Genomic DNA, 16,642 nt, shown 5'->3' with positions numbered 1-16,642 from the left:
CAAGTAAACAAGGACAAGGGGTTCCAGGCGCTTCTGGTGCTCCACAACATAGAATAACTGAGAAAATAGAAGGGAAGAAAAGAGTTAGACAGGTGTCTTCCAAAGAAGAAGATGCCCTGGCAGAGGGATTTAAGGAACTGACGAACAGACTTGGTTCAGCAATACTGTTGCTTAAACAGAACTTAGACTCAGGGCTGAGTAAACATGTGGTTCAGCATGAGAAGGAGCTTATGGATATTTAAGGGATTGAAGTTGTTGAAAGAGTATTCTCCGCTGTTAAAAGTTATAATGCAAGCATTGCATACTGATCCAGTTAAGAAGCCGGATTTGGAAGATATTCTTGCAGGAGAAATGTCAGATGATGAGATATTGGATAAAATTCCCCATAGGTGGCCGACTGTGATCATGAATAGGGTGTGGCAAGTGAAAGACTTGACAGAAGGGAGTGGAGATAGTTGCTGCATTGTGGACATATCCCGCTCCAGGAGGACTGATGGAGGTAGGCCCCGGGATGACAGCTTGAGGCCGGGTGATGTAGGATGTATCTCATCTCTTATTGGGGATGATGACTAGACAGTTCAACGTAGCAAATTTACAATTTACTATAGTTCCGCTGAAGCTGACCAAGAGATTTAAGCTAAAATCTTGAAGTCAACCAAACAAGTACATATTAAGTCTTAGTCCCTGGTGATTATACTACCGGCTCATCCTATTGATTTTGCAGTAAGGAAGTTACTGATATATTTATTCAAAGAGAGTGAAAGACTGTTGTTGGTGATGTTACCAAGATCCGCAGAGACGAGTGAACGTTCAAGATCAAGATCAGCATCAGTTAGACGGGCAACTCTCACAGCAGAGGACAGCCTTGTTGTAGTGGTGTGAGCACAAGTAAAGTCATACACAGACCTATTAAAAACAATGAAATCCTCTGTTATGAAGAATTAAGTGGGGGAAGTCCTATCATTGAGAAAAGGTTGTAACGAAGAACTTCAGATCACAATTAGGGGCATTGAGAAGGCAGAGCAATTCACTGCAACCTTGCGAGATAAGGCAGCACAGTTGGAAGTAGATTTACGATCTTGAGGAGACTGGTGAGTAGTTGTCCATGTCAAAGATATTGACGTGGACACAACTGAGTAAGAGATTAGCAATGCTACTGTGAATGTCATTGGAAAGCAGGAAGATTTCCGAATCACATCGGTAAGGAAGGCATAGGCAGAATGTAACATAATGTAATGAAGGGGATACGCAGAATGTAATAGTTGTCACCATGCATAGAGTGACTAATAAGATGGTTGATGAAAGAATTCATGTTGGATGGGTCCATTGTTGAGCCTATATCAGAGTAGATAGCAATAAATGTTACAGATGTTGGGACTCGGGCCACAGGAGCTCTGAGTGCCGGGGTTCAAACAGATTAGATTTATGCAGCAATTGTGAGGGCAAAGACCATCACATAAGATAATGTCGAAAGGGGATGAGATGCTTAGACTACAACAGTCTTGAACAATGCACCGAAGGCATGATATGCGGCAAAGGCAGACATGATTAGGATAATCCTGTCAAACGCAAACTGTAGTATACTCTCCCACAATTTAATGGGGAAGCTGTTGAGGGGTCTTGATGCTGATATTTTGGTCACCACTGAGCCCAACAGATACACCGCTGCTAAGAGCAAGTGATGTGCAGAAGCAATAGGAGAAGTTGGCCAAACAAGTGAGTTTGGCCGCCCCAGTTTGGAGTGTAGCAGCAAATGTTAAAAGAAATCTGACAAGACTTTAAGGAGTACATCAGCGCATGTTGTTGGTTGCTGCTTCCGATTACTGCACATTATCTTATGAGGCGGCATGTGTGCTGGCCTCTGTTTTGCCTGTTGATTTGCAAATCAGAGAGTGAACACTTCGCTTTAAGAGCATGGAAAAGTCTGAGGTTGACGCAATTGATAAGACAACTGGCAGGAAAGATGGGTGAGAAGTAGTATGGCCACTTGGATGTAAAGGTTGATAACTGATTTAGGTTGAAGGAAGCATAGAGATTTAAATACTTCATTATACAGATGCTCACTGGACATGGTGCCTTTGAATTATATCTCCACAGATTTGGCAGGCATGACTCCTCCTGCTGTATGTTTTGCAGCAGGGTGGACACTGTGGAGCACACCATTTTCATATGCAAAGAATGACACCCCTGGCGTATGCAATATGATATAGAGATGTTAAGCTCGAAAGGCCTAGTACCATTTATTTGGCCACTGAAAATAACTGGAAGGCATTCAAAAAGCTTGTGACTAGTGCTACGAGGGAGGGGCGGCGACATGGTTTTTAGTGACAAATTACTTTAGCAGAAGGGTAAAGATGACAGTAGGGAGGAACATCGTGGGTGCAATGTTCATCTCGAGTTAGCTGATAGGGGAAGAGCGGGTAGCTCTGATAGGGAGGGACAGCTCACTGAGATGGGCTGTCTCTTATGTGTGATCGGAGATCCCAGGGGAGAATTAGAATCAGAGAAGCCTGAGTGAGACCAGGTCATATACTGATGCCATGAAAAAAGTCCTGAGACCATGTGAAGATTTGGACCGGAAAGTGAAGGGGTGAAAGACAGCCCTCTGCAGAGCTATCCTTCGTCTGTACTTGTGCAGATGGGAAAAAGTGATGAGGCAGGGGACTCTTGACCTCTTGAGCTCAAAGGCACCCCTGAGGTTGTGCTATGCGTAACTACTGACCTCTGGTCAGGGGAACTTCGGGTGAGGAGAAACGATGAATTAGAAGTTTTAGTCGGTAGGGTGCGGGCACACATAGTCTCTAAATAACATCTAGCTGAACCTGTGTGACTCTGACACTCCCCCACTTGTGGGGGTACGTAAATGGTATTTCTCCTCAATACTGACAAAAAAAAAAGAAAAAATTTTTCAAACAAAATACTCTTGCATCATGCTTTATGCACAAAATTGAGTAATTTAAAGGATAACTAAAAAGCTTAATAATAGCATTAATAATTACACATAAACAAAAGGCTACCATAATTTTCATATCAGAAACCATTATAATAAAGCAAAACAAAACTCACTGCTTTTACGTATATAACAAAAAAATACATTATAATGAAGCACTTGTTTGTTGCAACCAAAAAAATTAATAATCAAACAAAAGGACAATAAAAATATTTTATCAAACTTAACTGTTTTATTTTTTAAAAATTAGTATCAAACAATAAAACTAAAGAATATGCATAACTTTATGAATCTGAAAAAATGCAAAACAATGAAATAAGACACTCCAATTTTTAAAAATAAAATTTAAATAAACACTTTAAAATAAACAGAGAAAGCCATAAATCATACCATAAAAATATTTCCTCATTAGATATCAGCTGCACATAAACATACGCTTTATTATGTAAATAATACAGACCTCAAAATAAATTCTATGAAAATTGTCTAGTCATTTTCAAATAGATGCTAACACAATATCTATTCCAAATTTTTACTAGTTTCACTAATAGTAAAATAAAAGGACCTTATAATTCACAAGACTTCAGTTAAACAGGTAGGATTCATTAAAAGGATATGGTAATTACATTAAAAAAAAAATTATTGATAAAAAAAATATCAGTAGGTACTACTAATAATGTCCAGTAGATACTTATAAAAACTGTCTTATTTATCATAAGAGATGATGAAAAATACAGCCATGGGAACATATTGAAATAGATAATAAAAAAAAATTAATGGAAAGTAGAAATGGTATATGAAAGATCTACAAGAAACAACTGAAATTTAAATTCGATTGATAAGAAAATTGAAAAAAATTTTCTTTCTCACTTTTCTAAAGTATTAATTTTAATGAACAGATAGATAAATAAATTTATTTATTTTTAGACATTTTTTAACGATTAATTCACTAAATAAGCTTAAATTATGTGTATGAAAATATGGTAAGAAATTTTTTAACTTGTGAAACATGTAGGGATTATTTGAACTCAGGACCTTCCAATGAAAGACTGAGATATTACTACTCTACCACAATTATTGGTGAAGTAGTAACTTGTGTAGAAAGGGACACTATTAACAACAACAAGTATTATAGATTTAACAAAATTATTCAAAAACAGATAATAGAAATATGAAAATAATAAAAAAGGACCAGAACTTAAGAATTAACACTAAAATAAGAAATTACAGAAGTTTGGTTACCTTTAATTAGACAATGAAGATAACCAGAAAGAATTGGAAGTAAAAATTCTTATCTCAATTGCAGTTGTAAAGAAATTCAGGAATATAACTCTAAAAGATACTATCACAAAAGTCTAATTTTAAACCAATAAAAAATATCTATATCTATCTAGCTGTCAAAAAAAAATTATCATTTATAAAGAAAGTTGATCAAAAAGTATAAGAGGTAATAAATAATGCAGAAAAATTTACCAGGATTAACAGTGGTAGTTAATAGTAGATGTATATGAATTAGATAACAAATAAAAAATATATAAATTTAATCACACACATAAATGAAATGGAAGAAAGCAGAAAACTCTACTTTTCTGACAACCAATAAGATAAGTCAAAGTAAATAATGGATCAATTAAAAAAAGGAGAAAATCAGATTGCAGTAATATATTTAGTCTTGTGGGAATGATCGTGGAAGAAAACGGACAATAATATGAAAATTATAAAGAACAATATGAAAAAATTTCTTCTCTAAATAGGATCAAAAACAGACAATTATGATAATTCACAATAAAGCATTATTATTTTACATGCCCATGCAAAATATGCTTAAGACACAATTCTTATTCTCTTCCTACCAGCTGTAAAATGACCGATTTTTTATCAGCCAGTTCAGATGAGATTTGTGCAGTTTCTGCCTCCAAATCACTAATTTTTTCTAATAAGGCAGCTTTGTCAGATTGCCATGATTCTAAATCAGTCTTCTGATTACTTTGTAGTGATTCCAATTTTGTTTTATATTCTTCAACCTGAGTTACATTATAATAACAGACATTTACATAGGATTTTAATCATTAAAGAACTAACTTAAAAAAATAACAATACCCACAAATTGGAATAAAGTTACATCCACAAAGCAAATCCAAATACATAAATGTAACATAATAAAAAAATACACCAAAGCATATGATAAAAAATATTTTATTCAAAACATTGTCATTCATTAAAATATACGTTAGTATGGATATTATAATTATAGAATTAAGAATAAATTAAATTAAAAAGAATAAAGTTATGTTGACAGAAGTATATTAATAATTACAATAATAAATTTATGTAATTGATTCTACTAAAATCACACATAAGGGTAGAGCAACAATTCTATTTTTGTGACAGAAGTTTTCTGTGGTATGAAACATACAAAAACTGAGCTATTGTAAATAGTTATCAAAATCAAATTAAAAATAAAACCACTCAAGAATTTAAAAAAAAATCATAATCTTTGGATATGCCTTCAGTTCTCAATTTACTGGCTCAATTATGCATATGTTTATTTTTTTTAATGACATTCCTATGTATATTTAGCTATATTTTTCATTTACAAATTAAGTGAAAATTAATAATTTATTATTTTTTTAATATTCTGAAATCAAAATGAAGATGAAATATGCTAACTATGCTGTGAATATGTTTTTATCAGTCTTGAATTTTTCTTTTAGTACATTATTCATAATATTTAATTTTCTACTATAAAAGGAAAGTTTGGATAATGTTTACAATCGGACTTTTTAACTTTTCTCCAAAGTAACAACTTTAATAAAAGTCAGATTAAGCCTCCACAAGGTGCACCTGGATATATCTGGAACACTTAGGAGAACTTGTTCTGGTGAAATGAATCTAAACAAACTTCACAACTTCATCTATCATCACATCATACCCCACTACCACCTCTCTTGATTACATTTGGAGTTGTAACTTGGGTCCTAGTCCCACCAAAGGTGACCCCTTGACAGTCAACCATGAAAGGTCTTTTAAGGAATACTCCACCATCTGAACCAAACAACACCAGAGTTCAGAGAAGGCAGCACTCGGATACTGTGGGCAGCCAGTTAGAAGATAACATGTGATCGGAACTATTGGAATGCCTTAATTCCAATGCTCTCACAAACAAGAACAATTCAGAATCCAAAATCAAACCGTAGAAAATCACCTACATTTCCACACACAATGTAAACTCACTCGTGGTAAACTCAAATTAATAACAGATCTAATAGACCAACACAAAATTCTCATCATGGGACTGCAGGAAATAAGAAACACCAACCAGGATGCCATGTAATCTCAAGGATATAAGCTCTTTGGAATAGGTTTATTGGTCAGCCTCTAAATAATAAACTCTGTATAACAATTCAATGAAATTCATGCATCTCAATGAAATGTACATCATATTAAACACCCATACCCCCACAAATAATAAAAACAAATCTCCAAAAGACCATAAAGAAACAGAAAAGTTTTAGGACCTTCTTGATCAGACCATAAATAACTCTCCCAAAACAACTTTTGGAATAACTTAATAGACCAATACTTAGCAATAACTTGTGTTCACCAGTATGATATTGAACTTTGCTTACATTACATCAATTTAAAAAAAAAACAATTTTGTTTATTAAAATTGCAAGTATGTTTGAAAACTTTCCTAGACCCCCAAATTAACAGTTTAAAAATTTTTCAAAATGCATTTGAAAATTTGAAAGCTCTTTTATACGTGATTACATTTTCAAGTATCTAGAAACTTTATTTCAGGCTTTATACAATTTGCAAAAAAACGCATTTTTTTAAAATCTGGACTACAAAATTGTGCAAAAACTGTCAGACCGATGTTGAAATTTGGCACGTTGCTTTATCATATCAAAATGTTCTTTGAGGTAAAATCTTAAGATCCTATGTATAATATAAGTACTCAAAATTCCTAAAAAATCTTGTTCTTTTTTTCAAATTTTTGACAGTTACACTATTTTTGCAATAATAACATATTTTTCGATTTGCAACTGATCATATTGTGGATATAATTTAATTACAAAACTTTTTCTCTCTCCATATTTTCTCTAAAATGAACAGTTATCGAGATATATAGGGAAATAGATTTAAAAAATGGATAATTTTGCGATTTTTATAAATTTTATTTAATAAAAATTTAAGCACACCTTTTTCAACTGGCACATAAAGAAATAAGCATTTCTGATGATCTTCCGGAGGCATTAAAGCAAAAATTAGCAATCATATAAAAAAAACTTCACAAATGCCTACTTTAAAACAGATACCGTCTGGATTAGATCTAGCAAAACACAGAAAATAAACCACATAAATTCTAAGGAAAATAAAAACACATCATGAAGACATTGAAGTCAATAAAAGAAGAATTCAACAAAATTCAACTGAGAGACTACCGCAAAACCTTAAAAAAAACCCACTAAAAATACAAACCCCCAGCCCTACTAATGAAGGATGAAAACCACAATCTGGCCCAAAACAATAAACACAATGCAATCCTAGCTAAATATTTCAGCAAACTCCTAAATTGCGAACTTCAACACCAGCACCCCAGTAACAAAACCATTGGAAAACATCAACCCTCCTCCCCCACAATAAAAGAAGTCTGGGTGACTTCTTTTATTACTTTATTACTTCTTTTATTACTTAAAAGCAATGGGTGAGATGAAGAAATACAAGACTGGGTGAGATGATCAGATCTTTGTAGAAATCTGGAAACATGCAGGAAGACCAACAAAAATCACCTTTCATCAACTGTTTGTCAACATCTGGATCAAAGAACTATCAGAGCATTGGACGACAGCCCTCATCCACCTGCTACACATAAAAGTGGACAAAACAGACCCCCAACAATTACAGGGGAAGTTCACACCAGGACACAACATAAAAAATTCTTTTGAGAATCATTCTCAACAGGATCAGTTTACCACGCGAGAAAGAATTAGAATATCAGGGAGGTTTCACACCCTGGAGCAGCTGTCCAGACCAAATCATGAGACCCTGATGGGGAGTCTTACTCTTAAGATTTTGGGGATTGGTGACCCTACAGCCCTAGCTTCTGTAGCTTTTCTTCTCACTATATACCAAGCTGTGAACCTTTTACACCATACTCATACCCTACACCAAGAACACTACGCAATTTACAACATACATCCTTACACAATAACACAACATCTTACACTATTTCTTCTTACACTTATACTCAGTGGTGTTACGAAACCTTACAAAATGCAACCGTAACCCAAGGTGGAAAGCTCTATGTAGTGAGTCTCAAATGATGTCCTCTGGACACCAGGGTAAATCCAGTTGCATGCAGCCCTAGCTCCAGTACATATGTGCTCTGTTGGAATGGTCCATTAAATCACTGATACTTGTGGTATGGCAGTTCTACTTAAAATCTTTCGGTGGTTGGTCCACTTGAAAAACCAAAATTAGGGAGTTTGAAGAGACTTTGACCGACGTTGTCAGCCAAAGCGAAATGGAAGTAATAGATATACCAGAGAGTGGTAAATTAACAAGTGTATGGTTTCTTGTAGTTAAATACAATGAGGAAGGTATATCCTTTGCTAAAGTTTCTCCCTTTCTAATAAATAAGTGCTTTAGCCTGTGGGTCTATGCTTATGTACTTTAACAGCCTGTGGATCTCCAAAATTGCTTGGCAAAAGAAACAGATTTGTGCTCATTTGGGACTAGAAGATACCACATGCGCTTTAAAAAAAAAAAAAATTAGACTCACTAAGCTTGAAGATTATTGGTTTGTGTTTGATAAAATTCAACTGCAAATAGAATTACAGAATGACTCCCAAAGTCACATTGAAGAAAGGGAAAATTTTGAGTCTGAATTTTTCTCATTAACATCTGGAGCATAAGACTTTCTTAAATCACATGAAACCCCACTTAGCAGTGAAATCAAACCAACAAAAACTTAATTCATGTCAATTAAACTTCCAGACATAAAACTTCCCATGTTCAGTGGAAATTACGATGAATGGGGGGTCATTTCATGACACGTTTGTGTCACTCATTCATTCTAAAGAAATCTCAGAAATTCATAAATTTCATTACCTCCAGTGTTTTTAAAGGTGAAGCAGCTGAAATTTTATTGTCTTTAGAAAGTTCAACTGAAAATTAAGAGGTTGTTTGGAAACCTTTAAAGGCCAGAAATGGCAATAAAATGTTTTTAATTAATGAATGTGCAAGTACATTTACCAATCCCCGAAACACTTCTGGAACTCAATCTTTGGAATAGTGTTTAGCTCTTTCAGCTATTCGCTTTTAATCTTATCTATACTTGTAAAACAATGGCCCTTTAATATTCTCTTTATTTTTGGGAATAGAAAAAAGTCACAAGGGGCCATGTCTGACAAATATGGCAGCTGGGGGTATCATTACAGTGTTGTTTTTAGCTAAAAATTGGCGAACAAGCAATGAAGTGTGAATAGGTGCATTATCATGGCACAAAAGCCATGAATTGTTTCACCACAAATCCGGGCTTTTTTTTCAGATTGCTTCATGCAAATGGCATTCAAACTTGTACGTAATACTCCTTATTGATCATCTGACCTTGTGGCAAGAACTCATGATGCACTATTCCGTTAAAATCGAAGAACACAGTGAGCATAACCTTCACATTCGACTGTACTTGTCGAGCTTTTTTCAGTCTTGGTGATCCAGAATGACTCCACTGGGACGATTGAGCCTTAGTTTTGACATCATATCTATAAACCCATGTTTCATCACCTGTTATGACACATTTCAGTAGTTCTGCATCATTGTTAACTTCACTTAGTGACTCCTGAGCAACTTCCATCCACCGCTGTTTTTGTTTGAAATTTAACAATTTTGGAGCAAATTTTGCTATCACACATTTCATACCGAAAACACCTGAAAACATTGCATGGCATGAGCCTTGATATCCCAACATCATCAGTGAATTCTCTGTTTGTGATTTGGTAATCATTCATAATCATTTCTTTCACTTTTTCCATGTTTTCATTGGTTGTTGATGTGCTGGGTCGTCCGGGGCGCGCGTCACCTTTAACGTCTTCACAACCTTCTTGGAAATACTTATACCACTCATAAACCCTTGCTTTACTCATAGCAGACTCACCAAAAGCAATATTTAACATTTTTAAAACACTGCTACACTTTATTCCATTCTTATAGCAAAATTTAATACAAATCCTCTGATCCATTATTTATACAAATAAAAAATTTCCGAACATACCAAAACACATGTTATCCTTTTAACAACTGAGAACAGACTAAACATATAGTATGGGTAAAAATGTACAGATACCTTTCAGACATGTTTACCAATACAACGAAAAAATCCCGAGAAAAAGACTAATGCAACTTGGGAAATTTCAAAATTTTTGTTATTTTTTGAACACACCTTGCTTGTGCTCTAGCACGATTAGGGCAACCAACTCAGCAATGGCATACACTCTTAATTCATGTAATTACTACCTTATTAGATTCGGCAAATGGGAAAATTCCTTAGAAATAAATCAAGTTGCCAACAATGTCCAAATTAAAAACATTTCTGCAACATAAATGTCAAGTTATGAAATCAGCTGAAACTATTAAGTCTCATAAATCACATATGAATAATCAGTTACCAAATAAAGTGCAACTACCAAAATTATAATTATTTTTAAAAATATTACATCATTTGAAAATTGACATGTTTACAAAAAATTGTTCTTTATCTAATCAACTGCAACACCCAATTTATTTTTGTGAGGTTTTCAAAATTTTACACATTCCTGATTGTGAACTTGAGGTCAAATATGTGGTCCGTGCTTCAACTGTTTAAACAATCAGCATAAAACTGTGGTCTGTCAAGCAGGCTCATGCAAAAATTGTGACAAAAAACATAATAGTTTGTTAAATTATATCAAACATAATTCTACTATTACTAGTGTTACACAAAATAAGATTTCTGTCAGCGGTGGATGAGTCGTCCCCAGTGGTAATTCCACAACAAACAATAGTATCCAAGTCAAATGTTAGTTCAAAGCAATCCAACCCTGTCATGCTGTCAACAGCCATTGTTTTAGTGTTAAGATATATATGGTAATTCTCATTGTTGTTGCATGTTACTTGACAGCAGTTCACAGTCAAATTTTATCACTGAGAAAACTACTAAGTTTTTAGAATTACCATTGAAAAACCACAAGTTACAAGTTAATGGTTTACGCAAGGTTGCAACCATTACAACTCATTCCATAGAATGTGTTATTAAATCAAAAGTGAATGGATTTGCAGCGAATATCTAGTGTGTAGTTTTACCAACCATCACTCAACAATTACCCACAATTCAAATCAGAAAATCAAGTTTGCAATTACCACAGAATCTGCTACTGGTCGATCCAGATTTCCACAAACCAAGTGACATTGACATGCTTCTTGGAGCAGAATTATTTTATGATGTCTTATGTGAAGAAAACATTAAAGCAACTGAATCAAATCCAACATTTCAAAATACCCTATTTGGCTGGGTAACTTCTGGTAAAATATAGATCAATCAACATCCAACAGTTTTAACATCTGTATGCCATCTATCTGCTTTAGATCACATCAATGAAAACATTAAAAGATTTTGGGAATTAGAAGACTGAAGCTCTACCGAAAAGCAATTTACAGGAAATGACGAACTTTATGAAGAATTGTATGAAAATATCACGACAAGATCTATGGATGGAAGATACTGTGTGAAGATCCCTTTGAAGGGTGATGTAAACCAATTTGGTGAATCAAGAACTACTGCAGTGTGAAGGCTTCTTTAATTTGAGAAATATCTGAATTCAAACACTGAATTGAAATCACAATACATAAAGTTCATGAGAGAATACAAAAACCTAGGGCACATGACAGAAATATCAGATGAAGTTGCAGGGTCTAAATTATATCATTCCACATCATTGGGTTTTACAGGCAAATTCATCCACAATGAAAGTTAAGAGCAGTTTTTGAGGCTTCTGGTAAGACAACATCTGGGATTTCACTAAACGACTTATCCATTATTGGATCTACGGTACAGTCAGATTTAGTCAGCATTATCATCAAATTCAGAACTCATGTATACACTATGACAGCTGACATAGAAAAGATGTATAGGCAAATTGAAATCCATGCTTCTCAAACAAATCTTCAATTAATTGAATGGTGTGAAAACGTCAATGAAGAAATAAAAACATACAAGTTGTTAACCATGACAAATGTGACTTCAAGTGCACCATACTTAGCAACAAGAACATTAAAGCACCTAGCTCTAGATGAAAAGGAAACATTTCCAAGGGTGTCTTGTAATGATAGATGACTTTTATGTAGATGATCTTATGATAGGTTCATCTTCACTTCAAGAAGCAAAACAACTTCAGAGAGATTTAATTGATCTTGCCAGTCGTGGAGGATTTCACCTCACAAAGTGGTGTGCAAATAATCAAGAAATAATGTCCAATATTCGGTGTGAAGATGTACGTCAGACTAATTACAACATTGATCAAGATCATAGAGTTAAACTTTGGGACTAATTTGGAATTTGTGAAGGATGCATTTCAGTTCTTATTCCACAAGGAAAACCAAAATCAAAAACCAATAAAATGAACAATCTCACCTGCAATCAGACGAATATTTGATCTTTGGAATTACTCGGGCCTGTTATAGTCATTGCAAAACTTATTATGCAAACTCTATGGTCTTGCAAGGTTAGTTGGGATGATGAGATTTCAAAGGACTTTCTAAACAAATTAAATTCATTTCAAGAATCCATTCAGTCATTGGCCGCTCTGGAAATTCCCAGATGCCTCACAAACAAGAAAGAACCAATTCATGAAGTTGAAATACATTGATGCATCAAATAAGATCAAGGTAAACTTAATTACATTGAAGTCAAGAGCAGCTCTGTTAAAAAAGCTATCATTACAGAGATTAGAATTATATAGTGCATTGCTTTTATCCGAATTAACAAAAATTACCACAACTAATGCCTTCTCAACAAAATCAGTAATCTCAAATCCTTGAAACCAATTCAAAACAATAGTCAACTAAAACCATTAAATCCATATCTCGATAACGATATACTAAGAGTCAGAGGTCATTTACAGAATTCCAGCCTCCATTCTGACCAAAGAAACCACATCATTTTACCAAAGAATCACTTCTTGACTGATCTGATAACCAGACACGTCCATGTAAAAATCTACACATTGGACCACAATGATTATTGAACATCATTAAACAAAAATATTGGCCTTTTGGAGGAAAAAACTTAGTTCATAGAATATTTCATCACTGTGTAAAATGTTTCAAAGCAAATCCAAAGGGGATCACCCAAATAATGGAAAACCTATCCAAATCACGTTTAAATCAAAGTCTTAACCATTTGTAATCAGTGGATTGATTATTGCAGCCCATTTTGGATAAAATTATCCAAAACGTGGAGTCATAGCTCAGAAATGTTACATAACATTATTTGTTTGTTTCAGCACTAAATCCATTCATTCAGAGTTGGCTGAAGATTTATCATCAGATTTTTTCATCTTAGCGCTGAAACACTTCATTGTGAGAAGGGGAAAACCTACTGAATTATATTCTGACAACGGAACAAATTTTGTCGGGGCCTAAAGGGAGCTGATTCAGCTAGCAGAATTATTTAGAACTGAACATTATCAATTAAATGTTGCAGAAGTTTCATACACTGAAAGTATTCAATGAATCTTTTAACCTCCCAGTGCTCCACACTTTGGCGGATTGTGAGAATAATCAATCAAACTTGTTAAAAGTCACATGAAAAGAGATAATTGATACTAACAGTCTGACAATAGTAGAGTTTACCACTCTACTGACTCAAATTGAGGCATGTGTAAATTCCTGACCCTTAACTCCAATATCGGATGACCTTTCCGATCTTCTTCTTCTAACACTGGCACATTTTCTAATAGATGATATCTTTAGCAGCCTTCCAGAACCAAATTTATAATCCTTTACTGTAAATAGATTTAATCACTGACATCAGATTCAGCAACAAGTGCAGCACTTCTGGTGTCGGTCCAGTGAGTACCTGAACAATCTTCAGCAATGATCAAAATGTAAAAATCTAATCCAGATCTGCAAAAAAACAATTTGGTCATCATCAAAGAGAACAACCTCCTTCCACTGCAATGGAAAATGGCTCGTATCATCAATATACATCCTGGAAATGATGGAAAAGTGCGTATGGTGACATTTAAAGACCAACCGGAACACTAAAAGACCAATTTCAAAAATATATCCATTACCAAAACAATAAGTTCATTGTTACATTATGTTTACTTGTGTATTATGTGCATATACCACTTTTTTATTTTTTTTGTATTTAAAACGTGTATGTAGTCTCATGTATTATTGACATTTATGTAATTCATTTTTTAGACTGTCTATATTTTTATTAATTTTATTTTTTGAAGGTGTTCCTTCGAGGTGGGGAGGCATGTTAGATATTTTTCTGTATGTGCATGTGTGTGGTGCGTGATTGTTGTATGATTTAGTGGGGTGTTCTCCCACTCCCTTGTTCATGTGTGTTGCTAGCTCAGTTGGGTTCATGCAGTGGACATGGCTTGTCAATCTAATACAACCAAGATGTCATAACTTTTAGTTACATTCAAACTGTGTCAATTTATTATACAGTCTACTCAACCGTTTTATAACCCAGCATCCAAACCTAAATGAAAAATCCTCAATCTGAACAAGATCAAACAAACTAGCTAAAATACAAAAATTAACTTGGCACACCTACAGTTAAAAATATCTATCCATAAACGCAAAAGCAGGATTCTACAACACAGTTATAAAACCATATGCAGCAGAAACACCCTTGAAACACTCTTCCACCTGAACAAACAATCAATGACTGACAGACTCCAAAAAATCAAAAGAAGAATTGGAAGAACCTGTCGTGTCCAACAAAGTCGAGTACAAAGAGCTAGAACACATCACTGATACATGTGTAAGATGAGACTAGAGTTATTTGAACAAATCATGAGGATTCAAGATTAAAAAATTCTGAAACAGCTGGTACAGTACAATCTTGACTCGAAAAACACAAGACAGGATGCAGATGAATCAGAGAAGAGAGGATGTGAAGAAAATTGGCCATATACCAGAAGACACCATAGACATGACAAAATTTAACAAAAAAATCAAGGACAAAACCAATTGCTTCACACTCATAACATGAACATTTTCACATCAGAAAGGGCACAGAGTTCGGAATGTATGAAAAAGTACCAGGAGGACTGTAAGTCCTGAGAAGTTCCTTCAAAGAAACTTGGATAGTGGACTGACTAAACTGATCCTGTGTGGTCATAAAGAAACAAATTTTAGGAAATGTATTTTTTTTATATAACAGCATGTTAAGCACAATAAAACCAACAAGAGTTTTTTTACCTTTCTACTAGCTGTAGGTATTTTATTTACAGATTTATTAAGCAAGGAAATTATTTCATTTCTGGTGGTAGTAGTGGAACATAATTTTCAGTTCAGTCTGCATTCCATTAGATGCTAAGGAACTCCTGCATACTATAGAACTTAATGGCTGCTATGCATATTCTTTTGTCATGACAAATCCAGCAACATGATAGTCAACAAATATTTAGATGTGTTTATTTAGTTTAGTTGAATCATATGATAATCTACATTTTAATAATCTAGGGATAATTCTTCTACTTTCCAACAAGATGGTAAATGAGCTTATTATATAAATTAGTATAATAAAACTGATTATATTAATTGTTAAACTTACATATATGCTGATAACAACAGAAAATGCCACCAAGCCCACAATAAAAAATTTACAATATAAGATCTTACAAAAGGGTGTAAAACAATAACAGTTTATAGTTAACTTTCTTGACTGAAACAGATAAACTAAAATTGCAGATCAAATTTTTGAAAAAAAAAAATAACCACTACTAGCTTTTCTTATAATGTAACCTCTCACTATTTATTACTTTAAAATGTTTTTTGTATGAATGTGAAGAGAAAATGTTCAGTTGAATCATTTGATATGTTCAAATTGCATTAAAGTAGAGCATTAAATTTTTGCTTAGAAGGTATTATGCAGTATAGCAGGTGTTTAGTTTTTTATAAAAAAGGTATCATTATTTTTAGAACTAACTTTTCCTTAGATGTACTGCAGTATACTAAGAGTTAGGTTTTCATTACAAAATATAATATTTTTAAACGATTAAGTGACACAATTTCTAGTAATTTATACTTAAAATAACTCCTTTTCATAGAAATTTTTTTTATTTAAAATAAGTTTTATTTTGAATACATCAAAGTAACAGCAATGTCAATTTTATTTAAGTGATATTTTTTAATCATTATGTGCAAGTTGGGTTTATTTTAACATAAAATTATTATTTATAATATATTACAAAAATAATACACTGAGGGCCAATAACAGTTACTAATTAATTAATTATAATGAATTTTGTAGGATGTAAAAAATTCTGTGCCTGAAGACTTCAAGACAGACCTTTAGATGAAAAGCAGAGATGCTACCATCGTTCGTTATATAATTAAACATTATGTAAGGACAAAAGAAACTCACTTTTTATCAAAGAAATATAATCAGTATGTGGTTATTAAGACTAA

At 33.7% G+C, this 16,642-nt stretch overlaps 1 protein-coding gene across 6 annotated transcripts in view; it reads right to left on the bottom strand.

Annotated features, from left to right (window-relative positions):
- The window catches only part of LOC142319510 (uncharacterized), a 341,658-nt gene that overhangs the window by 103,412 nt on the left and 221,604 nt on the right, over positions 1–16,642 (bottom strand). For 5 of the 6 annotated variants that reach the window (XR_012755208.1, XM_075356870.1, XM_075356902.1 and 2 more), the window contains exon 25: positions 4,804–4,974. The exons of the other annotated variant lie outside the window; for it this stretch is intronic. Coding sequence is in view for 4 of the 5 variants with exons in the window: in XM_075356870.1 (XP_075212985.1) it covers positions 4,804–4,974 (171 nt within the window). In the remaining variant the exon portion in view is untranslated. The remainder of the gene's footprint in view (positions 1–4,803; positions 4,975–16,642) is intronic. 6 annotated transcript variants of the gene reach the window in all.

This window comes from Lycorma delicatula, chromosome 1, assembly GCF_047948215.1.
Source record: "Lycorma delicatula isolate Av1 chromosome 1, ASM4794821v1, whole genome shotgun sequence".
NCBI classification, from domain to species: Eukaryota; Metazoa; Arthropoda; class Insecta; order Hemiptera; family Fulgoridae; genus Lycorma; species Lycorma delicatula.
This window is presented reverse-complemented; position numbering and strand designations above follow the sequence as displayed.